General features: G+C 36.8%; 1 protein-coding gene across 2 annotated transcripts; it reads right to left on the bottom strand.

The window, feature by feature from the left end:
* Nucleotides 1–1,041: 1,041 nt before the first annotated feature.
* On the bottom strand, nt 1,042–22,760 carry rnf122 (ring finger protein 122). 2 transcript variants are annotated; one of them, XM_051904277.1, is made up of 6 exons: nt 22,419–22,760; nt 13,101–13,257; nt 9,770–9,815; nt 9,623–9,664; nt 6,329–6,408; nt 1,042–2,524 (listed from the first exon to the last, which is right to left on the bottom strand). In XM_051904277.1, exons 1-6 carry the CDS (start codon nt 22,441–22,443, stop codon nt 2,410–2,412), a joined length of 465 nt encoding a protein of 154 aa, XP_051760237.1. In that variant the 5' UTR covers nt 22,444–22,760; the 3' UTR covers nt 1,042–2,409. The 2 variants fall into 2 exon arrangements, with proteins under 2 accessions (XP_051760237.1, XP_051760236.1); XM_051904276.1 differs by having other exon boundaries at nt 6,329–6,411; nt 22,419–22,759.
* Nucleotides 22,761–24,545: the final 1,785 nt, after the last annotated feature.

Raw genomic sequence — 24,545 nt, 5'->3', positions numbered from 1 at the left:
ATTGTCTGAAGTCTCATAATCCTCACCACTGGCTTTTAACATTTAATACGCAACTGATCTGACTGTCCCTCCCTTCTTTGAAACCTCATGAGTTCCTTTTTTTAAACACTGGATGGCACACCTGTATCTGCCTTTCTTTTTCATTGTCTAGGCATTCTGTAAAATTATTAAAAAGAAGCAAGCTGTATTAGCATAATGACTTTGAAATTAGCAGGTTAAAAATGCATCATTTAATTTAATGTATGAAACTACAATTTAATCTAATGTAAGTTTTAATGAATTTATCTGCAAAAGTTTAAGTATTAAGCAAAATATAGTTTTGGTCAAAAAAGTTATATTCTTACTTTATATACTTTTTTCTTCTTTAAAATCTGTATGTAGGCTACCTATATTTCCAACCTTCACAACCATTCGGGATCAGAATGGGGTAAAAACACTGAAATAATCATAGGACTCCTAGCTTATCCCTGATTGGTGGGATTGATGGTGTTACAACTCTCCCTATGTTATAACCATTCCCGATCTCCCATAAGTAAAATTTTGACAGAAACATTAATTATATGCCTCATAAGTGTTTGTCTGTGGGCTGCTATATATAAGCCGTCCGCCATATTGGAACGGTCATGTGCATCTGAAATAGTTATTTACATGTATGAATATCTGCAATAGACATTAGCAGATGATTTTCACAACACGTAGTTTATCATTAATGTGATAATTCTGCATATGGATATTGCATTGAGTTTTACATAAAAACACATAACCAGCACATTCTCACCTCTGAAAGGTTTTCCCATTTCGTCTGGAATTTATAGCTCAGAGGTTTTTACAGCCATAGGCTGCACAATGCCGTTACATTTTCGATGAAAATTCATTGATTTGTTAGTGTGAGTAAACAGCGTCATGTTAAACGTTTCAAGATGGCGGATCGACGCGTCGACGCGTGTCACCTGATGGCTGTTTTTGGTGTAGCGCCTAAAGAAAATCTCACAGGAACCTCATTTTTTTGTTATAGCAACCTCAAATTTGATTTTCCAGTCATTTTAGAGTACAAATTATTTTGTAAAATATATATTTTGTATAAAAATGTTTAGCTCAGTACATATGCTTAACTTAAAGTTGCACTACTTTTCACTTCTGCAACAATCTGCTTTAGGTCTGTATTCCAAAGCATTCATGAATTACAACCATTTAAATTAATATTTTTCTCCACATGTGACAGTTAACAGGTTAAAACAGAGCACACACACACAGAGAGAGAGAGAGAGAGAGAGAGAGAGAGAGAGAGAGAGAGAGAGAGAGAAAGAAACATACTGCACAGGTAAATGCTGTCAAATTTTTTTTTTTTTTTTTTTTGGTGTGAAAACATTGACTAAAACACTGCAGATAACAATGGCAACCAGATTACAGTGAACAAACACAAAAAAACTTGAAATACAAAAAGAAAGTCACTTGTGTTTTCACTGGCAGCCCATTTCTGTGGTAGTGTTTGCTTAAAATCTCTTAAGACAGTCGATGATTTGTGCACATATAATCTAGAATGAACGAGACAAATGTCACTACTACTGATGAATGTAAAATCCACTCACACACTCATACACTCAGTGATAAAGTTCTTTGGGCCCAATGCACTGTGCTGTTGTTGAATGCTGTAAATGCGGTTTCCTCCATCTCAGCTGGTCCTATGTAGAGCATTTACAGTAGAGATGTTCAATTTGCAGTCCTAAAACCCAGAAGACATTTAGCAGGTTTGAGAGGTTTGAGTTTCAGATGGGTTTTTAGTGGTTTTGGAGTAAAATAATGTCTGTGTTTACATTTCATTTTGGCACAGTTTGTTCTACAACACAAATTACACATATTGATACCTCAAATGAGAATTGTAAAACTATTGTGTGCTTTAAAAAAGTTTCTACTTAAAGACTACAATGGTTGTTTGCATGTAAACTCACATCCTTGTGGTAGTTGTAGTTCTTATGTAGCAACTTGAGTTTATAAAGCACTCAAGTGTTTCCTAATTCAAATTCCTTATAAACAATCTTAACCACAGACCTTATTTTACTCATAAATCAAAAACCGTTTATCTAAAAACCCCTTATACGGTAAATTCCTCTGAGAATTAGCCTTCTAGATTAGCATACAAACTGTCATTGACTGAACAGCTTGGTTAGCCTTCAATGTTAAAGTAAAGGCCTTTTTCACAAAAAATACAAAGCCTTATCCTGAAAGTTTCTTCAATCGAGCATCTATGGTTTCCCTTGTGTTTTACTGAGAAAATGTGCCCGTTGAGCTGATCTGTGAGGTTCAGTCTCAAAATAAGGTGAGAGTCACAGTCAGATCAGAGAGTTATCAGGCTGTTTATGTCTGTAAAAAACTCCAGAGAGAGTCTGCTGTCAGTCTCGCTTCTGAGCGCTACACCAGCTCGTCCAGCAGGGTGCCTATGCTCTGGTGCTGCTCCGATGATCCCGCCAGGGGTTTATTACACATGGGGCAGACGCAGCGCACCTCCAGCCACTTCACGACACACCTGCAAACACACACGTTGTAGATTTAGTCCACCAGCACGTGTTGTGATCTCATTCCTGTATTGATGTACTTCCTATGGACTATTTTCCCAGACCCATTTCTAGTTTTTCATATTTTAATTTTTTAAACACTTAATGTACATTTATAACACTATACTTTGTATTAACCCAGCTGACAGGGAACGATCTCATAACTTTGGCTAACGTTCTGGCAAAGTTCTCTCAAAAGTTATGAACAAACGTTATGAACAAACGAGTGTTTGTTCAGCGTTATCTGGTCTTCAATAATGTTCTCAAAGGTTAGCACAAAAACGTTATCTATATATTGTTTGTAGAAGGTTTTTTTAAAATGTTCTCAAAATGTTGGGAGAAAACATTATTAGAACAACATTCTTGGAACATCTTTTCAACATTTAGAATGACAGCTAACTTAAAATGAATAAGTTTCTGTGTGCTATTTTAGCTATCACACCAAGCGTGCTACTTGGCCGTTGGGTGTCGAGCGACCCTGTGTTTAATGAACACTGCTCAGTTTTCACAGTGCAGAGTGTCAAAATATAACAGTGTTGGAGTTTATTCGATAATTAAGTGATGATGACACACTGAAAGAAAAAGAAACAAACATTTGGAACAAGTCACCACTATGTTCCCTGTAGTTGGGCACTTGACCCTTGATTCTTTTGTTAGTTTTTCTCTAGTTTTTCTTATTACTTGCAATTGCTGAAAGAGAAATAAGTTAACAAAAGTCAAGGGTCAAAAGCCCAACTAAAGCAAACACTGATCACCATAATGGTGACTTCAAACTTATTTTCAAAAAACATCTAAACCTCTGATAATCTCAATAAGTACTTTTGTACATATATGAAAATAAAGACAACATGGACTGTAATAAGGGCAGATATAAAGCTGTGAGATGATTCGTCAGCTTCAGTGATTCTACTTAACAGCAGGTGTTCGAATGTTTGAAAGAATGTTTCAGGAACATCATACAAACCTTTAAATGACGTTCTATTAACATTAAGGAAACTGGACATTTTTATGTTCTTGGAATGTTACAAATAAATATTCCTATAATGTTGAGTTGTTAATAAAAATTAAGTTGAAAGAATGTTTCAGGAACATCATACTAACCTTAAAAAAAATGTTCCACTAGCATTAAGAAAACTGGACATTTTAACGTTACCATAACCAAAACCTAATGTTTGGAAAACATTCGTAAAACAAAAATTGGTTAGCTGGGATATTACCTTGGCAGGAAAATTACAAAAAACAAACAAAAACAAATTACCACTGATGTGGAGTGATGGCAAATTTTACATCTTTCTCTCTTCTGTCTGCTGTAATCAATCTCTGGTCAGAAATTGCATACTGCATAGTAAGTACTACACTGATGAGCCAAAACATCATGACCAGTCACAGGAGAAGCGAATAGCTTTGATCATGACCTAACAAGGCCACATATTAAGGACTAGGTAGATTAGATAGTAAGCAAACAATCAGGAGAAATGGACAGGAATAAAGATCTGAGTAACTCTGACCAAATTGTTCTGACAAGGAGACTGGGTCAGAGTATCTCTGAAATGGTAAGGCTTGTGGGTTGCTCCCGGTCAGTAGCGTTCACTTAAAACGGGCCTAGCAACAGAAGGGTCCTCAGTTCAAGCTTGAAAAAGAGCCCCACCCCCACCATAATGGCGTGCACACTCCAGGGTCAGAAATTAAGGGGGCCTTGGAGCAAAAATGCCACCAAAATTCAAGATATATGGGGCAAAAAATGTCTCTGCGTAGTTCTTGTTTTTAATATTTATAAGCAATGCTACATGAGCAAGAGTGTTGTTTTCCCGAATATCAGCACGTATGGAAATGTGATTTTATACTACAGTTCAATAATATTAGAAGTTAATATTAGGTGACTTACATTTTAGACTCATATTGTCTGTTTTGCTATATATTGCCAATGAAAATAGTTCCAAATAAATCCATAGTAGAGCCAATGCATGTCTTCGAACAACACAATAATGAGTAAATTCGCATTTTTGAACGAAACGGCCTAATTAATGACTCAATGACTCACTCATAAAGATAGTCACTTGATTTGTCCCTGAATAATTCAGCCGTTTTGAACGATTCAATTCACTGAATGATTTAATGACTCACTCATTCAGACAATGATTTGCCGCCAACTACTAGCGGTTTTAGTTTCATACTGTATTTAAAAGTATCCTTTCATTTTAGCAGAAGGGCTGAGAGAGTGAATGTTGTTTTTGTTTTCAGTTGTAACTGTAACAATAGTTCTGGGTAAAGTGATGGAATGTGTGGATAGTGGTAGATAGAATTTATAAATATACTATTACGTATAAGTTTATAAATATACTATTAAGAGTAAAATTTGAGATAACATTGTTAAATAGGACAGATCATAAAGTAACTGCAGTCACTTTACACAATGATTTTGTGTCTTTTTTCATTGTGGGGCCTCTGACTGTTTCTTTGAAATGGGCCTCTGAATTGCACAGGCCACCTCTGCTCCTGGTCAGCAGTGGTGAGATTTTACCAACAGTGTCTGAGGAGGGACAAACCACAAACCGGCAACAGGATGTTGGGCACCCAAGGCTCATTGATGCACAAGGACAACGAAGGCCATCCCATCTGGTCCAAGCCAACAGAAGGTCTACTGTGGCACAAGTCACATCAAATTTTAATAATGGTTATGGGAGGAATGTGTCACAACACACAGTGCATCTGAACTGGACCTTGGAGCAGTGGAAGAAGGTCGCCTGGTCCAATGAGTCCCGTTTCATTTACATCACGTGAACAGCATATGATAGCACCGGGAAGCACTGTGGGATGACGACAAGCTGGTGGAGGGAACATGATGCTCTGGCCAATGATCTGCTGCGAAACCCTGGGTCTGACCATTCACGTAGACGTAAATTTGAAACGTGCCACCTACTTAAGCATTGTTGCAAACCAGGTACACCCCGTCATGACAATGGTGTTCCCGGGTGGAAGTGGCCGCCTTTAGCAGGCACTGCACACATTGTTCAGGAATGGTTTGAGGCACATGATGAAGAGTTCAAGGTGTTGCCCTGGCCTCCAAATTCCCCAGAACTCAACTGAGTTCAGCATCTGTGGGTGTGCTGGACCCAATGGTGGCTCCACCTCGAAACCTACAGGACTGAAGGATCTGCTGCTAATGTCTTGGTGCCAGAGAGTCCATTCCTCGGTGGGACGGCACTGTTTTGGCAGCACGCGGAGGACCAACAGCGTATTAGGCAGGTGGCCATAATGTTGTGGCTCATCGGTGTACATTTAGTTTGAAACATCTTTAATGCATCTTTCTCTATCATTGGCCACATTTTTGGGAAACTTTAAATTGGCAGGGAGTATAAAAATCACAAACATTTCATTAAATTACAAAACGTTTTTTTTAAAGTATGACCATTAGCACAGAAAAATAAGACAAGGACAATTTTTAAAATGATATCAGAATGGTAATATCAAAGTTACTGTGTCTTGCATTGCGCTGTTTCCAACTGTTTTGCTCGTATCCCTTGTGATCTAATTTTCAGAATTTATCTGATTCATATTAATCTGCACCTGATCTGGCAATATCTAAATACACATCAACAGACAAAAGGCCCTGAATACAAAGGGACACAGAGAATGTTAAAAAGAAACAGACCAGTATAGTTAAACATAAGGTACCTAAAGATCAGCCCATCTCCCATCATTCACAGTGCTGCTAACAATAGCAGGATTCTGCTGCTTTATGAACACCAGCTGTTTCACGCCAGCTTATTACTCACCTCCTGTGAAAGGCATGTTGGCACGGCAACACTCCCAGCTCATCTTTCACCTTAAAGTCCTCCAGGCACACGGCACACGTCTGCTGTAGAGGGACATCACACATGCCACAAACAAGGAGGAAACAAATGGATGGAAATAAAATAATAACTAGGGTTCCAAAGTATTATATCTATTATTTATAATATTGTGACATTATCTCATTATATATATATATATATATACACTGAACAAAATAATAAACGCAACACTTTTGTTTTTGCCCCCATTTTTCATGAGCTGAACTCAAAGATCTAAGACTTTTTCTATGTACACAAAAGGCCTATTTCTCTCAAATATTGTTCACAAATCTGTCTAAATCTGTGTTAGTGAGCACTTCTCCTTTGCCGAGATAATCCATCCACCTCACAGGTGTGGCATATGAAGATGCTGATTAGACAGCATGATTATTGCACAGGTGTGCCTTAGGCTGGCCACAATGAAAGGCCACTCTAAAATGTGCAGTTTTACTGTATTGGGGGGTCCGGGGGGGTTCGAAAACCAGTCAGTATCTGGTGTAACCACCATTTGCCTCACGCAGTGCAACACATCTCCTTCGCATAGAGTTGATCAGGTTGTTGATTGTGGGCTGTGAAATGCTGGTCCACTCCTCTTCAATGGCTGTGCGAAGTTGCTGGATATTGGCAGGAACTGGAACACGCTGTCGTATACGCCGATCCAGAGCATCCCAAACATGCTCAATGGGTGACATGTCCAGTGAGTATGCTGGCCATGCAAGAACTGGGATGTTTTCAGCTTCCAGGAATTGTGTACAGATCCTTGCAACATGGGGCCGTGCATTATCACGCTGCAATATGAGGTGATGGTCATGGATGAATGGCACAACAATGGGCCTCAGGATCTCGTCACGGTATCTCTGTGGATTCAAAATGCCATCAATAAAATGCACCTGTGTTCGTTGTCCATAACATACGCCTGCCCATACCATAACCCCACCGCCACCATGGGCCACTCGATCCACAACGTTGACATCAGCAAACCGTTCACCCACACAACGCCATACACGCTGTCTGCCATCTGCCCTGTACAGTGAAAACCGGGATTCATCCATGAAGAGAACCCCTCTCCAAAGTGCCAGACGCCATCGAATGTGAGCATTTGCCCACTCAGGTCAGTTACGAGGACGAACTGCAGTCAGGTCGAGACCCTGATGAGGACGAAGAGCATGCAGATGAGCTTCCCTGAGATGGTTTCTGACAGTTTGTGCAGAAATTCTTTGGTTAAGCAAACCGATTGTTGCAGCAGCTGTCCGGGTGTCTGGTCTCAGACGATCTTGGAGGTGAAGATGCTGGATGTGGAGGTCCTGGGCTGGTGTGGTTACACGTGGTCTGCGGTTGTGAGGCCTGTTGGATATACTGCCAAATTCTCTGAAATGCCTTTGGAGACGGCTTACGGTAGAGAAATGAACATTCAATCAGCATTCAGTCAGCATGCCAATTACACACTCCCTCAAAACTTGCGACATCTGTGGCATTGTTCTGTGTGATAAAACTGGCCTTTTTTTGTGGCCAGCCTAAGGCACACCTGTGCAATAATCATGCTGTCTAATCAGCATCTTGATATGCCACACCTGTGAGGTGGATGGATTATCTCGGCAAAGGAGAAGTGCCCACTAACACAGATTTAGACAGATTTGTGAACAATATTTGAGAGAAATAGGCCTTTTGTGTACATAGAAAAAGTCTTAGATCTCTGAGTTCAACTCATGAAAAATGGGGGCAAAAACAAAAGTGTTGCGTTTATTATTTTGTTCAGTGTATATATATTTATATATAGATAGATAGATAGATACAGTAGAACAGGGGTGTCCAATCCTGCTCCTAGAGGTCCACTGTCCTGCAGAGTTCAGCTCCAACCCCAATTAAACACACCTGAACCAGCTAATCGAGGTCTTTCTAGGGATACTAGAAACTTCCAGGCAGGTGTGTTGAGGCAATTTGCAGCTGAACTCTGCAGGACAATGGACCTCCAGTTTGGACACCCCTGCAGTAGAATATATATAAAATTATATATGAGACTCTATTGCTCTGTCGTTAGGCTGCATTTATTTGATCAAAAATACAGTAAAAGTAGTAATTTTGACATATTATTACTATATATACATATTATAGCTATCTTGAGATTCATTACAAGATGATTAGTTACCATTTCAAATTGTACCTGCTATTTTTCCAGTCATATATTTCTTCATTGAAGATTTCTTTAAAAAATATCTTCTCGTCATCATCTTGTGAGCTAAATGTATCGTCACACCCTTAATAATTATTACAATTTAAAAGAACTGTTCTACTTTAATATATTCTATAACACGTGACAGTAAAGGCATTTATAAAGTTACACAACATTTCTAATTCAAATAAATGCAGTTCTTTTGAACTTTCTATTCATCAGAGAATCCTGAAAAAAAAATGATCACCAATAATAATTGATTAAACTGAGCAGCAAATCTCAGCATATTAGAATGATTTCTGATGGATCATGTGACACTGAAGACTGGAGTAATGGCTATAAATAAACAGCCTTGGTGAGCATAAGAGACTTTTTTCAAAAGCATAAAAAACATAATTATTCCAAACTTTTGGCCGGTGTAATGAAGCAAATAGTTCCAGTTTTGACTGATTAGTCAATACAGTGTCCCCATCAGATTTTTACAATTATTTGATATAGACTGCACTCACTCACAAGAGCAATTTCCTGTCGATTAAGGGTCAGATTTACTACACGAGACAACAATCCCATAAAAGCGCTGATGGGAGTGGAAAGTTCTGTGGGTGAATCTACTGATGATGTGAAAATTAAAGAACACAGATGCAGCAGATCATTTCCATTATGACAAATGTAGTCTACCAGTTAACTGATCACCACAAACCTTAGTAAATCACCATGCATGATTTGTTTACAGTAAATACTGTCCTCCCATACATTTTTCATCTAACAAGGCAACTCCTACAATTGCATAAGGTCAGCTGCAAAAAACACGCCTTTTCATCATTAACTTTTTACTGTGTGTCTTTAGCAAATTCTGACAGTAGTTTTTTAATGCTAAAAGAGGGTTTTAAATCTGGCTGAGCATAAGTAGAAAAAAATGATATTTTCTATATATATATTTTCTATTTCTATAGACTTCTATTAAATACATTGTATTAATTTCCATGACTGCTCCTATGAATCCCTGATATTTCCAGGTTTTCAAGGACTTTGGAAACCCTGGTATTCTAGACAAGGCAGTTTCTTACCCCATGAAGATTCAGCTTCTTCGGGTCTCCTTTTAAAATAACCTGCAATCGACAAGAATGCTAACAGTTAGTACCATTAGCCTTGACTAACATGATAAAGATGTCATGTATGAGCTCTTTAAAGCATTTCTGCTTACTCTCTCTTACCTCTCTGTATCCAAAGCGCTCACTCTGGGCTTGATGTCTCAATTTACTATTAATGACAGAGGAAAGATAAAGCATACAATTATTGAAAAATGACAAGAAATATAATTCACACAATTTAAATTTTTAGCCTTGTTTTTTGTTTTTACAAGTAAAATTGAAAATGAGTACTTATACAATGTGATTTTTAAACCTTTTCATGAGCAATGGTGTACAATACTGAATTTGAGTGTTGAAGTAAAGGTTAGCAGGTTTGCTATATGTGCAAAGTTTTGAAAAATGAGTATTTCTTTTGGAAATGACATTATATGATATTTGAGTAATTTGATTGATTTTAAGCAATTGAGAATAATCAGATGGTCTGATGTGAATTCTGGTCTTCACATTCACATTAGGAGAGGAATTCAGGATGAAATGAAAGTGAAAGAACTTTGAAAGAACTTTCTTTTTCTTTTGAGTTCACAGCACTGACATATTTCAAGTAAACTGAACTGTTTCATTGTTTTGAATTTGAACTCATTTCTTTTAATTTAGACTAACTTAAGTTTAAATGAAACTGGGCTGGGATGCTTTGCCCATGGCACTAAAGGGAGAGTAAATGCTAAAATTAAGTGTTATATAATGTTTTTTATTTGATTAATGGTAAGCGAGATTTAATAGTGATTAATGTTTTGTTATGCTAATTTAGAAGAGATTTACCATCATGGTGACAAGTGGCTCATGCTGCTTGTTTTGAGAGCAGGTATGTTACATGTTTTAAGTTGCTATACTCATTCAGTAAGTGCTATACCATGCTATTGTTAACATGTTAGCAAATTAGCAAGTTAGCATTTTCTGAACTAGTTTGTTATTGCTAGCAAAATATTTACTTTGAGATAACCTGATAATTTTAAGTTAAATGCATGAATTAGTGTACTCAGATATTTCAAGTTAAGAATAATAAAAATGTATGAATACAAAAAAATAAATAAACTTAAACTTTGAGTTTCTTAAATTCTCATTCAACTTTTTTGAGTTCTGATAACTTATTAGGGTTTACAGTGAAGTAAATAACTCATGAACTCAAAAAAAGTTAATTAACTAAATCTTTTATGTTAATTGTCTCAAAATGTATGAGTTAGCTAACTCAGTACTTCAAGTTAGGAGCAATTAACATGCATGAGTACTACAAACTCAAAACTTGATAGTTCTGCTTACTTAAAATTGTGAACATCTTAACTCAAAAAAAGTTGACCGATTACCTCAAATTTTTTGAGTTAGCCCAACTTATTTGGGTTACAGTGTAACATGGACACAGCAAAATGAATCATGGCATGAGTCATTTTCAGAGCCAGGATTAAACCTGAGTTCAGTTTCACTGGTGAATCACTGATTTGCACGGCAGCAGAATCAGACGCTGTGTGCTGCTCACGACACAAGCTCTTCAGCATCTGCAATCCTTATTAAGTGCTTTCATTTGCATTTGACATGATTTACATGTTGTCCAATATTCAACAGAGAAATCATTTAAAATAATAATAAATTATAGAAGTCTTCTATCTGTGCTTTGCCATCTACACACTTCATTTTACAATTGTTTACAACAAAAGAAATAGATCATAGACAGAAAAGGATAGGATAGATAAGGAAAGAAAAAAGAAAATAAACTAAAAGGATAGCACAGCATAGATATAAGGAAAAAAGAAATGAATAGGATAAGATAAGATAAGATCAGATAAGATAAGATAAGATAAGATAAGGAAAAAGAAACCAAAGAGAAAGGAAAGGAAAAGAAGGATAACATAGGAAAGGAAAGGATAGGATAGATAAGGAAAGAAAAAAGAAACCAAAGAGAAAGGAAAAGAAGGATAACATAGGAAAGGAAAAGATAGATGTGGAAAGAAAAAAGAAAATAAACTAAAAGGTTAGCACAGGATAGATATAAGGAAACAAAAATGAAATAGGATAGGATAAGAATAGGATCTTATCCTAGAATAGATAGATAGGGATAGATAAGGAAAGAGGAAACCAAAGAAAAAGGAAATGAACAAAAGGGATAACATAGGAAAGGAAAGGAAAGGAAAGGAAAGGAAAGGAAAGGAAAGGAAAGGAAAGGTTAAGGAAAGGAAAGGAAAGGTTAAGGAAAGGAAAGGAACAAAAAGGATAGGATAGATGAGAAAAGAAAACAGAAAATAAACTAAAATGATAGCACAGGATAGATTTAAGGAAACAAAAATGAAATGAATAGGATAGGATAAGATAGGATAGATAAAGAAAGAAAAAGGAAACCGAAGAGAAAGGAACGGAACAAAAAGGATAACATAGGAAAGGAAAGGAAAGGAAAGGAACAAAAAGGATAATATGAAAGGAAAGGAAAGGAACATAGGATAGGATAGGATAGGGCAGAAAAACAAAAGGATAGGATAGATGAGGAAAGAAAACAGAAAATAAACTAAAATGATAGCACAGGATAGATTTAAGGAAACAAAAATGAAATGAATAGGATAGGATAAGATAGGATAGATAAAGAAAGAAAAAGGAAACCGAAGAGAAAGGAACGGAACAAAAAGGATAACATAGGAAAGGAAAGGAAAGGAAAGGAAAGGAACAAAAAGGATAATATGAAAGGAAAGGAAAGGAAAGGAACATAGGATAGGATAGGATAGGGCAGAAAAACAAAAGGATAGGATAGATGAGGAAAGAAAAAAGAAAATAAACTAAAAGGATAGCACAGGATATAAGGAAACAAAAATGAAATGAATAGGATAAGATAGGATAGATAAGAAAAGAATAAGAAAACCAAAGAGAAAGGAAAGGAACAAAAAGGATAACATGAAAGGAAAGGAAAGGAAAGGATAGATAAGAAAAGAAAAAAAAATAAACAAGAAGGATAGCACAGGGTAGATATAAGGAAACAAAAAAGAAATGAACAGGATAAGATAGGATAGATAAGGAAAGAAAAAAGAAACCAAAGAGAAAGGAAAGGGGGAAAAAAAAGATAACATAAGAAAGGAAAGGAAAGAAAAGGAAAGGACTACAATACCATAACATAACTGGACAGTAAAGAAAAGAAAAAAAAACAGGACAGACTTGTAAAAAGTGTTGACATGTTGACACAGGCATATCTTGATTCAGATATTTGAAGTGGTTTGCATTGATCTGTAATACAGTCGTTCCATTATTAACACCAATCAAATGTGTCGGTGACATGAGCCGCCTGACTGACGTCTGCATGTGTGCTGTGAGTGCAGCAATTTCCTGTCGACTTTCATCACCTTCCTGACAACACTATTGTTAAGATTTATATATGCTTGTACACCTGTGTGTTTATGTGTGTGCATGAGATCAGATTTACCTTATAAAATAGCAGCAGAATATGAGGCTGAGTACGAAGACAAAGATGCCTGTGCCGAAGATAACCATATAGATATTGAGAGGCAGGTCCTGGAAGGTGACGGATGGCATAGTGCAGGTCTTATTGGAGTAGATCAGTCCCAAACCGCAGAAGCACCCTGTACATGCAAGTATAGTTGATTCAGAGCGCACAGTCAAGTGAAATCTGATCAGTATAACATCATTCAAAACATATCATTCAAACAGAACACAAATATAGCCCTATCCTTGTCTGACTACAGGTTTAAAGGGGTCATGAACTGAGAAATCAACTTTTCCTTGAGCTTTTGATGTATAAGAGGTCATTGTACTATAAGAATATCCTGTAAGTTTCAGAACTGAAAACTTCCTTGTTAGTCCAAAAACAGCTTTTAATGTTACCAATCCCAGCGAACAACTTGTCCTGGAATGTGTATGTAATAGATAGGTTAGGAGAAAATGAAAATCAACACCTACTTCACCATTGTAACTTTGGCCCCACCCACTGGCATTAGTGAGATGAGGAATAGAGAAGAGCACAGGATCACTCGCTGGACTTAAAATAACAAAGGATCCTAGTGCTAGGAATATGGTTATTTATTTTCAACATTGTGAAGGTCTCAGTTGAGGTTTATTTATTTGTATTCAGTGTTTCACTGTGAATTCTTTGGTAAATCAATCGCATTTCAGAGCAGGCTTTGCAAACAGACTTTTACGATATGGACTCAATAGTAATGAGACAACATGTAAGTAACTGTGTTAATTCTAACGTCTGATCTGATATTAATGATTCATGTACAGTCAGATGTTCTTTGTCTATGTGTCAGTAAATCAAACCAGTGACTAAACGGACAACTTCACCTTGTTTCTCTTAGTAGGATGAAAATAATTTGTTATTTAAACAGTGTTTAAATTATACATAGAAAGCGATCAAAGAACGCTCCCTTTACAATCGCCGGAGCTGTCAATCAAACAGAGCGACTTTATCAGTGACTAAGTTCTGGACTCACGCCAAAACTCCCATTTTATTTAACAAATCTCTTAGTTATATTGCGTTTGCACTGTTAGTTATGATGAAAGCATTGTTAGTGTGCAGAAATTGAGTTGCAATGACGAGATCACTGCTTTCATGAGCTCAACAACATGTCTGTGATCGGCTACAATCTTCATCACTGCAACTTTTCATGCCACAATCTAAATATAATGCCACAGATCTAAATAATGCTCTTCACGATTAGTTAACCTTGAGAGCTGTAATAGTAAAAATGTGCTAAAAGTTTTCGAGAGAATAATACTTAGCTATTTCATATGCAAAGATGTCAGCCAATCACAGCAGTGGGTGTTTACACTGAAGTCTCACAGCAGACACACATCTTAAAACAGGGCTAAAATCAGGGTAAATTGCCTTTAATTTCTAAATTATAACAATTTTTGACGTAAAAAGCATACTAATATTGTAAGTGCACCCCAGGAAACATTATAAAACAATTAAACAATGCAGTTCATGACCCATTTAATGACTAATCTTAAATGGGACCTATTACGCAAAATTCACTTTTGCATGGTGTTTGGACATAAATGTGTGTTGGCAGTGTATGTACACAACCACCCTATAATGATAAAAATCCAACCACTCCTTTTTTTTAATCCCCATAAATCATAAGTAGTGTCTCAGAACAAGCCGTTTCCAGATCCCTGGCAGTGTGACGTCACATTAGCCACAGGCCCCGCCGACGAACGTTGACAGACACTGCCGTTTTAACATAGAACCGCCCTGAGCGAGTTCACAGCGAGTTCACAGTCTGCCATTGCTGCACTGATGAGAATGTCTCCCAAGCGTTTTAGGCGTTCTGTAGCTGGATGGATTAATCCACATAGCTCTCTCCATTTACTCCCTAAATCTGAGCCGCTGGAGACGAGGTGGATTAACTTTGTTTTAAAAAAAAATGCTCCCTCAACTCTACCGAAATTTGTTTATGTCTGCGTGAATCATTTCACACCGGACTTTGTGAACAAATGTTAATACAAAGGGACAATACAAAACAGAGGTTGTGCTAAATAGTTGTTACTCAAGGATAGATCAGTAAACTGCTCATGATTCAGCTTACAGCCTCCAGAGTGATACTGGATACGGCAGTAATGAAGATGAGAGCACTTTATTACAGTTCATCGGAGTTGATTTATGGATATAAAGTTTGCCAGTTTATTAAGCACCACCCGAAAAGGCATAAGGTCTTTATATATTTGTTTACTGTTAGTTGTAACGAGTGTTTCTGTGTACTTCGCTGTGTATGTTGATGATAATGCAAGGGGGAGAGAGAGAATTTATAGATAATATTTTAATGCACACTTGCACTGTGTTTTATTAAGCTCTTACAGAGATTTTCTAGAGGGAAAACAGACGCTTCGTCTTTTGTGTGAAGTACAATAAACATCATAAAACTCATCGGTAAACAGGCTTGTACTAATATAGTGGATTAAAATAAGAAGACAATATAAGTTTTTATTAAACTAGTAACCGTAATTAAACTGAACTATACCTGTCTATCTTCATGCAGCATATATTCACAGTTTCTGACATTATAGTGCGTCCTGACTGAATCCTGACAGGGGAGAACGAGCTGGTGAAGCTCCGCCCTCTTAGGCCGAGCGCAGCAGCTCATTTGCATTTAAAGGGCACACACTGAAACGGCACATTTTTGCTCAACCACAAAAAGTGGCAATTTTAACATGCTATAAAAATGATCTGTGGGGTATTTTGAGCTAAAACTTCACAAACAAACTCTGGGGACATCAGAGACTTATTTTACATCTTGTAAAAGGGGGCATAATAGATCCCCTTTAAAGTGTTTAATAAGACTTGATTCCACCCTCACTGGCCAAAAACAGTAAACCTTAATGACTTTCAATCAGTCATATGTCTAGATACTCCATAAGAGGTTAACTGACCACTAACAGTCTGTGCATCATTAGATCTTGTTCCAGCGTCGTGAAAGAGACTATGAGCCTGCAGAATCCAGTGACCCTTGAACCTCCCATCGTGAAAAAGAACTGCGCTTAATAAAAGCCTAAATTCGATCTGTTCATCATATAAAGCGATCGAGTCCACTTCATTCATATGGATTAGTTTCGCAATCTCTTTATGAACTTTTTGAAGCATCAAAGTGACAGTTGCATAGCTGTCAATGGAGGGACAGAAAGCGCTCAGATTTCATTAAAATATCTTCATTTGCGTTCCGAAGATGAACAAAAGTCTTTGGAACGCAAGGTTGCAGGTTTTGCAGGTTGTTGCAGGTTTGGAACGACATGAGAGTGAATAATTAATGACAGAATTTTCATTTTTGAGTGAACTGTCCCTTTAAATAAATAATGGCACTTGGTATTCTTGTTCAAATGAAACAAATAAACAGCAGCTCTTTCATTTCTGCCATCTCTTCACAAGTTGTTTGGACCAATGGAAATCAATAACATTGTCATTTAACATCATTTCTGCTGAAAGTGAGACACGTCTCCCTCAAGTAGAGTCAGGCAGGGAGGAAATCGATATCAAAGCAGTGCCGTAGTCTCAGTCTCTCCACTTCATTCTCACTCCCTGCTGCCAAATCAACCGATAATGTCCTCAAGAACTTGAATCAAGTCTTTTAAATGTATTATTGACAACTGATTTAAAAAGGAGGCTTTTTCCCAGTTCCAGTTCTTCTGTTTAATGTGAACCAAATGCTGGCAGACGATTCCCAGTCAACTGTCTAGTAATTGATTATCAATGTGCTCTTTTCCTTATATATCTGCTTGTATAAACATATTATCTGTTTCTTGGTCTCACACAGTTTATGTTAAATGTTTTTTCCAATATTTACCACTATATTTAGCTTTTATTAAGTATTTGATAATAATTATTTTTTATAATAAATGATTTAAGAGTTCAACCCACTCTACTGACAAGCATTTATGGTAAACTAAAATATACTTGTATTTAAATGTACTAAATTGCAACAAATACATACAAGTTTCAATGCAAATTTGTATTGAGACTTGTATATATTTGTTGCAATTTAGTAAAATAAAATTACACAAAAGTACTTTAAATGTGCTTTAGTATGTTAGTCAACACATCAACATAAGTGTACTTATAAGTGTACATGGCAAAAGATTATTAAAACATAAGGATTTAAAATGTACTTTAAGGTAAAACTGTTATTTTAACATCATTACAAAGTGCACTTTTTAAAAGTGAACTTAAGTGTGTTAAGAAACATGATGAAAGTGTACTCTCTTTAAGTGTTTATTACATTAATATTATAATAGTAGGAGTTTTTTTTTTTTTAATATAAGATATAAGATTTGAAGTACACAAGTATACATTCAATACAAGAAAGCACACATACAACAACAAAAAATATAAATAAAAAACCAGGAGGTAAGATGAGGGGGTGTGTGGAAGAGACAAACATAAGTGTAAAATGTACAAGCAAAACTAGGTCACTAGTTGCTTGCCATTTAACAGACACATTTGCTTCAGTAAGAAAACACTAGAGAAAGCCGTTGCGCAGGAGCGGCCGCAGGGTGAGGGAGTCTCTCAGCGGCTCAGGGCTGAGTCACCCCTTCTTGGGATTTAAACTGTGCTTTTTTGTGTTGTCAAACCAGATCCTTAAACACACCACACATTTGCCAGTGGAGATCTTTGCAAACCTGCTGACTTTTATTGCGAGGTGCACCGGTGCGTTTCCAAGATGACGGTGTGCAGTGTGATAAAGATGGCTGCTTCCTGTCTGATATCAGAAAGCAGCATTTTTCAATGCATCTAAATCCATAAATAGCTTAATATTATTGATTACCGTTATCATGTAAGTACATATTTACCTTTACATGAATGTTTAATTCTGTGGAACACAAAAGATAAGGATTCATGTTGAAAAATGTACTGGCTACATTTGATTGTATATAATAATAAAATGCCTGCTTTCTTACATAAGTTAAAGTCCCACTGCAGTCAATAATTTTATCCCATTAAACTCATCTTTGATAATCAAAATGACATATTTAAAAAAAAAAAATTCTGTGAAAATAATCAGAAATTGAACTAACCCTTCGGGCCCTATCATACACTTGGCGCAATGCGGCGCCAGACGCGACACAAGTGTTTTTTATTAGTTTCAGCCTGACGCAGTTATCATTTTCACATTCTGCGCCACGTCGTTTATATAGCAAATGCATTTACGCCCATTTGTGCACCCATGGGCGTGCTGGTCTGAAAACAAGGTGTGTTCAGGTGCATTGTTGGCGTGTTGCTATTTTGAGGCAACTGAAAACGACTGCACTATTGACCAACTGAAACCTGGTCTAAAGTCAATAGAGCAATATTTGTTTTGTTATTTAATGAGTGCGTTAGTAATATGTGCCGCGGGTGCACAACGTGCGTACACTCTGCTTGTTACACACACAGTGACGCGCAGCTGCACACAAACATGCCAAATATTAAAAATAAAAGGATTACAATGTAAAAGATTACTTTTTTTGTGCATGAAGATAAAAATGCTTTGGTGGAATCCAGCTTTTCCCGTAGATGGTCTGCTCGCTTTAACCTCGCGCACGAGCAGATCCGTTTCCTCGCTAGAGAAGCGTTCAGTTTTTCAGCTTGCAAATTCCGTCATGTAAATAGCGAATCCGCCATGGCGCGAGCGCAACTGGCTTTTAAAGGGAATGGGAGATGAGACTCTGATTGGTTTATTGCACATTACGCCCAAAACACACCCATGACTCATTAAGAGACTAGGTACAACCCGACCATTTTTCCCATTGGTAAACTAGCAAAAGTGGATTCGGACACGCCCTAAGTGCACCTGCGCCGTGGACTTTAGACCATGTGTTTAGATCGTTAAAATAGGGCCCTTTAACTCTTTCCCCACCATTGACAGAATTTTTCGGCTTTCTGTGTTTTCACTGTTATACAGAATCACTAGATCAAAACACAGGCGAAGAAGATGCAGAAACAAGCGATATCATATGTAACATAATGCGATCATCAACATTAAACCGCATATGAATCAAAACTGAATGAAATGTCGACCCAGAATGAGCTACAGGACTGTGTAAGCATTAGGGGTGTTAATGGACTCAATCTACTGCATCTGTGTTTTGATCATTGCACTGAATCCGATCCAGACATAGTCTTTGACAAAAATGCGGTTTTCTCAGCTTTGCTCAAAATGTTGCTTTTTTATAAAACTTACCCACCAAGTGTTAATAAAAAAAGAATGCATGAAGCTAGAATAAAATGTTTTTTTTGTTGTTGTTTTAAAGCAGAGGGTCTGTTCTTTCTTTTGATATACTGCATGTTCAGATATTCGTACAACAAAATATTTTGGGGGTCATGAAATTTTCGTGAAAATTACTAAAAACGCTAGCGGTGGCTGGCAACTTTAAAAAAAAAAAACCGCTGACGGGGAAAGAGTTAAATTAGCTTGAATGTAACTCTACACCCTTGCTTCATTTATTCATTTAGTATACGTGGGTTCATGAATATGTAAATTAGTCCCCCCCCCACTCAATCACACAAGCTCAGAATACCTGATCCACTCGGTCAATTGTAAATGCTACATGTGAATTTGAACATCATAGAAAGCCGGTGAAGAAAAGCTCCACCCCCACACTGACGGGATTGGTTACGTGTTTGTGACGGTAGAAAAAAACAACACATTTTTGGTTCACTGCAGTATTTAAAGAGAAAATACTCAGCAATGGTGCTGACTTATGAATTTGCACATAGTTTGTCTTAAAGCATATTAAAAACACCACATAGACATATAAACAACATTAAAAACTTGATTTTCACCACAGGGGGACTTTAACAAAAAAGCAGACTGAAAATGAAAATGTGCATTTCAGCTCTTTCAAAGCTTTTTCATTGAGTTTTACATGAAATATTAACAACCCCACGAGATTACAGTGCTCTCATCTGTGAAGCGCTTTCAAGACAAATATGGAATGACCTATAAATTTGAAACAAGGGTGTAATCGAAATATTTTCAGCAGCCCTGAATGAATCTCAAGAATCTAGACAGAATGAGAAGTAGAAATGTATCAGATCTAAAAGAATGATCAGATGAATGCCACACCCCCTGTATTGGGAAAATATCAATAATCTTTTCAAATATCTATTCTCTCAGGCTGATTGTTCCTTAGAGGATTAGTTCACTTTCAAATGAAAATGACCCCAAGCTTTACTCACCCTCAAGCCATCCTAGGTACCACCAAGCCATCCTATCCATCCATCATAAATGTACTCCACACGGCTCCAGGGGTTAATAAAGGCCTTCTGAAGTGAAGCGATGCGTTTGTGTAAAAAAATATCCATATTTAACAAGTTATGAAGTAAAATATCTAGCTTCTGCCAGACTGCCATTATAAAGCTAGGATGCGTCAGGATATTTATTAATATATCTCAGATTGTGTTCATCAGAAAGAAGAAAGTCATATACACCTAGGATGGCTTGAGGGTGAGCAAAGTTTGGGCTAATTTTCATTTGAAAGTGAACTAATCCTTTAAGTGTCAAAATCTTCATGACACTGCATTAAAGGGTTAGTTTACCCAAAATTGAAAATAATGTCATTTATTACTCACCCTCGTGCCGTTTTACACCCGTAAGACCTTCGTTGATCTTCGGAACACAAATTAAGATATTTTTGTTTAAATCCGATGGCTCCGTGAGGCCTGCATAGGGAGCAATGACATTTCCTCTCTCAAGATCCATAAAGGTACTAAAAACATATTTAAATCAGTTCATGTGAGTACAGTGGTTCAATATTAATATTATAAAGCAACGAGAATATTTTTGGTGCACCAAAAAAAAACAAAATAACGACTTATATAGTGATGGCCGATTTCAAAACACTGCTTCATGAAGCTTCGGAGCGTTATGAATCAGCGTGTTGAATCATGATTTGGTTCGCGTGTCAAACCGCCAAACTGCTGAAATCACGTGACTTTGGCGCTTCGAACTGCGGATTTGACACGCTGATTCATTATGCTCCAAAGCTTCCTGAAGCAGTGTTTTGAAATCGGCCATCACTAAATAATTCGTTATTTTGTTTTTTTGGTGCACCAAAAATATTCTTGTCGCTTTATAATATTAATATTGAACCACTGTACTCACATGAACTGATTTAAATATGTTTTTAGTACCTTTATGCATCTTCAGAGAGGAAATGTCATTGCTCCCTATGCAGGCCTCACGGAGCCATCGGATTTAAACAAAAATATCTTAATTTGCATTCCGAAGATTACCGAAGGTCTTACGGGTGTAAAACGGCATGAGGGTGAGTAATAAATGACAGAATTTTCATTTTTGGGTGAACTAACCCTTTAAAAGTGGGTGTGAGGTCCTCATATATGCTCTATTAACCAGTGTATGTGTTTATACAAGAGTTGCAGAGTGACAACAATGAACATTTGTATTAAGTGAAAAAAGATCAGGTCAATGATTTGACATAAATCTATTAAGTTATTAAAAAATACAAATGCACATATAAAAAATGCTACCCGTACAATGATAAACGTTCTCAATTTATGAATTAATATTATTATTTTACATTTTTTTTTATTTATTGATTTAATTCATTTATTTAAAATAATATATCATATATGAATCACAATTAATTTTGTCCACTAAATCAAAGTCAGTGTGGTGTAACTAACAAGCAGGAAGCCATGTAACGTGACAAGAAAACTATAAGTTGAAAACTATTTTGTCCTTAAAAATCCTATATTTTGACTTTTTTTTTCCAGTGAAAAGACACTTTTTGTTCAGGTCAAATGGACTGACCACCCTAAGAAATCTTCATATATAGGCTATTATTAGATATTAGATATGGCTCAAAGATGATAGTTGCAAAAACATACCTGAAAATACGTTTGAAAACTCAAGTCGCGCAGTGTATTTAGTGTACAAAGTATTTTAGTATTTGATGGTTACACCGCTTGACATTTTTCCTCAGTAAATTTAACTTTTTTGTAGAAAATGTGAAATAAACGTTTTTTAAAAAAAAAAAAAAAAATGTATGAAACGTGGATAGAAATATTAGATTTCTAAGACCTGGCACGTGCGTTTGAAACTAGATATCTTTTAAAAGATTTCTCCTCATGATCATCTCAGACATCCTTATTTGTCATTGACCCATATAGCAGAATCTTATTGTTTGTGTAGCCTATATAAATCCAGTCTACCCTCAACCTTTTCCCATCTTTTAATACAGTAGCCTGTAAAATCCCACAATATTCCAGGAAGGATAAAGGTGATCTTACCGTTGCACCACTGGAAAGGGTGCATCAATCCACCGTGTGATTCCTTTATATATGAACGGATGTGTGTTTATAAACAGAGAGATGATGCCCTCTGTCTGTCTGTCGCTCTGTCAGGCCATTCAGCACATCTGGATTCATCTGACTAAACACAGCCTTCACACGTCTTCATGGCGATCCGAGTCAGTATACATTCACGACATTCGAGTCGTTCGCTCGCGTTTGTGTCCGATGCGCATCAGAAAGCGTCCTTCGTTTTTCATCTGATCGCGTGTCGTGGCTGATGTTGGCATCCATTGAAAACTAAACAAGAGCGAATTAAAGTCCCTCCCAGCTGGAGTGATGGGCACCAAATTGAGCCAATCTTCTTCAGCACACATCTCCACTGTCATCTGTGACTCACTTATGAAGACAAAAACAAGTCGTTTTGAAACATTCATATCGTATGACACGTTGAAATGAAATGTAATTATAGAAATTCAATAGCACGTGTAATTACAAACGACTCCAAAATAATTACACAAACTAGATTTTCTTTGGTGTTTGCTGAAGCAAGAATCATACCATCCCAGCTAACAAAAACTATGTTCTAAGAACGTTTGGCTAACGTTCCCATTAAGTTTTACTTGAATGACCAGTTTTTAAATGTTTTAAAAAAGTTTTTCTTGCTAATGCGATCGTTAAAGGTGCAATATGTAAGATTTTTGCAGTAAAATATATCCAAAAACCACTAGGCTAGTGTTATATATTTTGTTCACTTAAGTACTTACAATATCCCAAATGTTTCCAACTATTTGCAAATCGTGAGAAAATTGCAATTTTAACCATCCCGGACGTGTGAGGAGTCGCCTGTCAATTGCGTCATACCCGCGTTACCCTCAGTTTCCGGTTTTATTTTGTAGAAACCATGGAAACACCAAAGATGCTTTAATATATTACAGGTTTTAATAGACAAGGGAACAACTGTTTTGATATATTTATAGACAGAAAACTAATTGTTGCTATATAGCTCAACATGTTTAGTCTTATTGTTTAAATCTAATTTTCTTGATTTTTTGCGAGTACCATGCTTTACCATGCCTCAGAGAAAAACACTATTTTGTCAAGTAGCTAACATAGCATAATCAGATGCAGCTTTATTTTTAGTAACAGTAATACAGAATTTTCTCCATCATACAATACGTTTTAAAATGAATTGCATGCCATTTATCAACACAAGCCACCCAGCATTTATTAATAATTAATTAATAATTTATTAATATTAATAAATTCGATCTAGCTTACTGCAGTGTGCAATAATTGTCTCACAGCAGCCACCGAGCGAACGCACAGAGTAACGTTATAACATCATTTTCAACACACTCAAAAGTATCTAATATGATAAACAGAGCTGCGTTATCCCATACTCATGACCGGAAAAGCGGAAGCAGCGCCGGCGACTGTGGCATAATAAAAGTTCCGCTGCTCGCGGCATATGTTGCGCAATCGCTCCAGCGGCCTCGTTCAGCTCCCACAACACTCGATCCTGCTCTGCTTCGTACTACAGTAACATTAATAATCTCATCCATGAACATGATTTCTTCCCGAGTCCTATCCCTATTCTTTTGCACCGTCCGTTGAGGTGAAGACCACATGTCCCAAGATTCCGCGCTCAAACTTGGCGTCATCAAGCTACGCCTTTGTTTTGAATAGGCCTCTAGTGACCTCTAGCGGACAGAAATCCTACATACTGCACCTTTAAGGAAACACACCATTTTATAACATTATGGAAACGTTACTATTATGAACATTCTGAAAAAAAAGTAATAATTAAAAACATGTCAGACGAACATCCAACTAAAACATTTCAGAAAGCAATGTATTTGTGCTAATGCTTTGAGAACATTATTAAAGACCATAACTATTAATGGAAGAATGTTTATAGAATGAATATATTACTGGAAGAATGTTTGGATTTTGGGTATGATGGCATCAAAGTACCCACCTCCACCTTCATGCCTGGTTCTGAAAGATGGCAGGGGCTCCTAAAGGCCCGTTCAAACCAAGAACAATATCTATAAAGATAAATAACGATAACTATATTTGCGTCCACACCAACGAATGATAACGGTCTGTTTCTGTGGTTTCAAA

This window comes from Ctenopharyngodon idella, chromosome 8 (assembly GCF_019924925.1).
Source record: "Ctenopharyngodon idella isolate HZGC_01 chromosome 8, HZGC01, whole genome shotgun sequence".
Lineage (NCBI taxonomy): Eukaryota > Metazoa > Chordata > Actinopteri > Cypriniformes > Xenocyprididae > Ctenopharyngodon > Ctenopharyngodon idella.
Note: the sequence above shows the minus strand (reverse complement) of the source record. Positions and strands in the feature narration are given on the sequence as shown.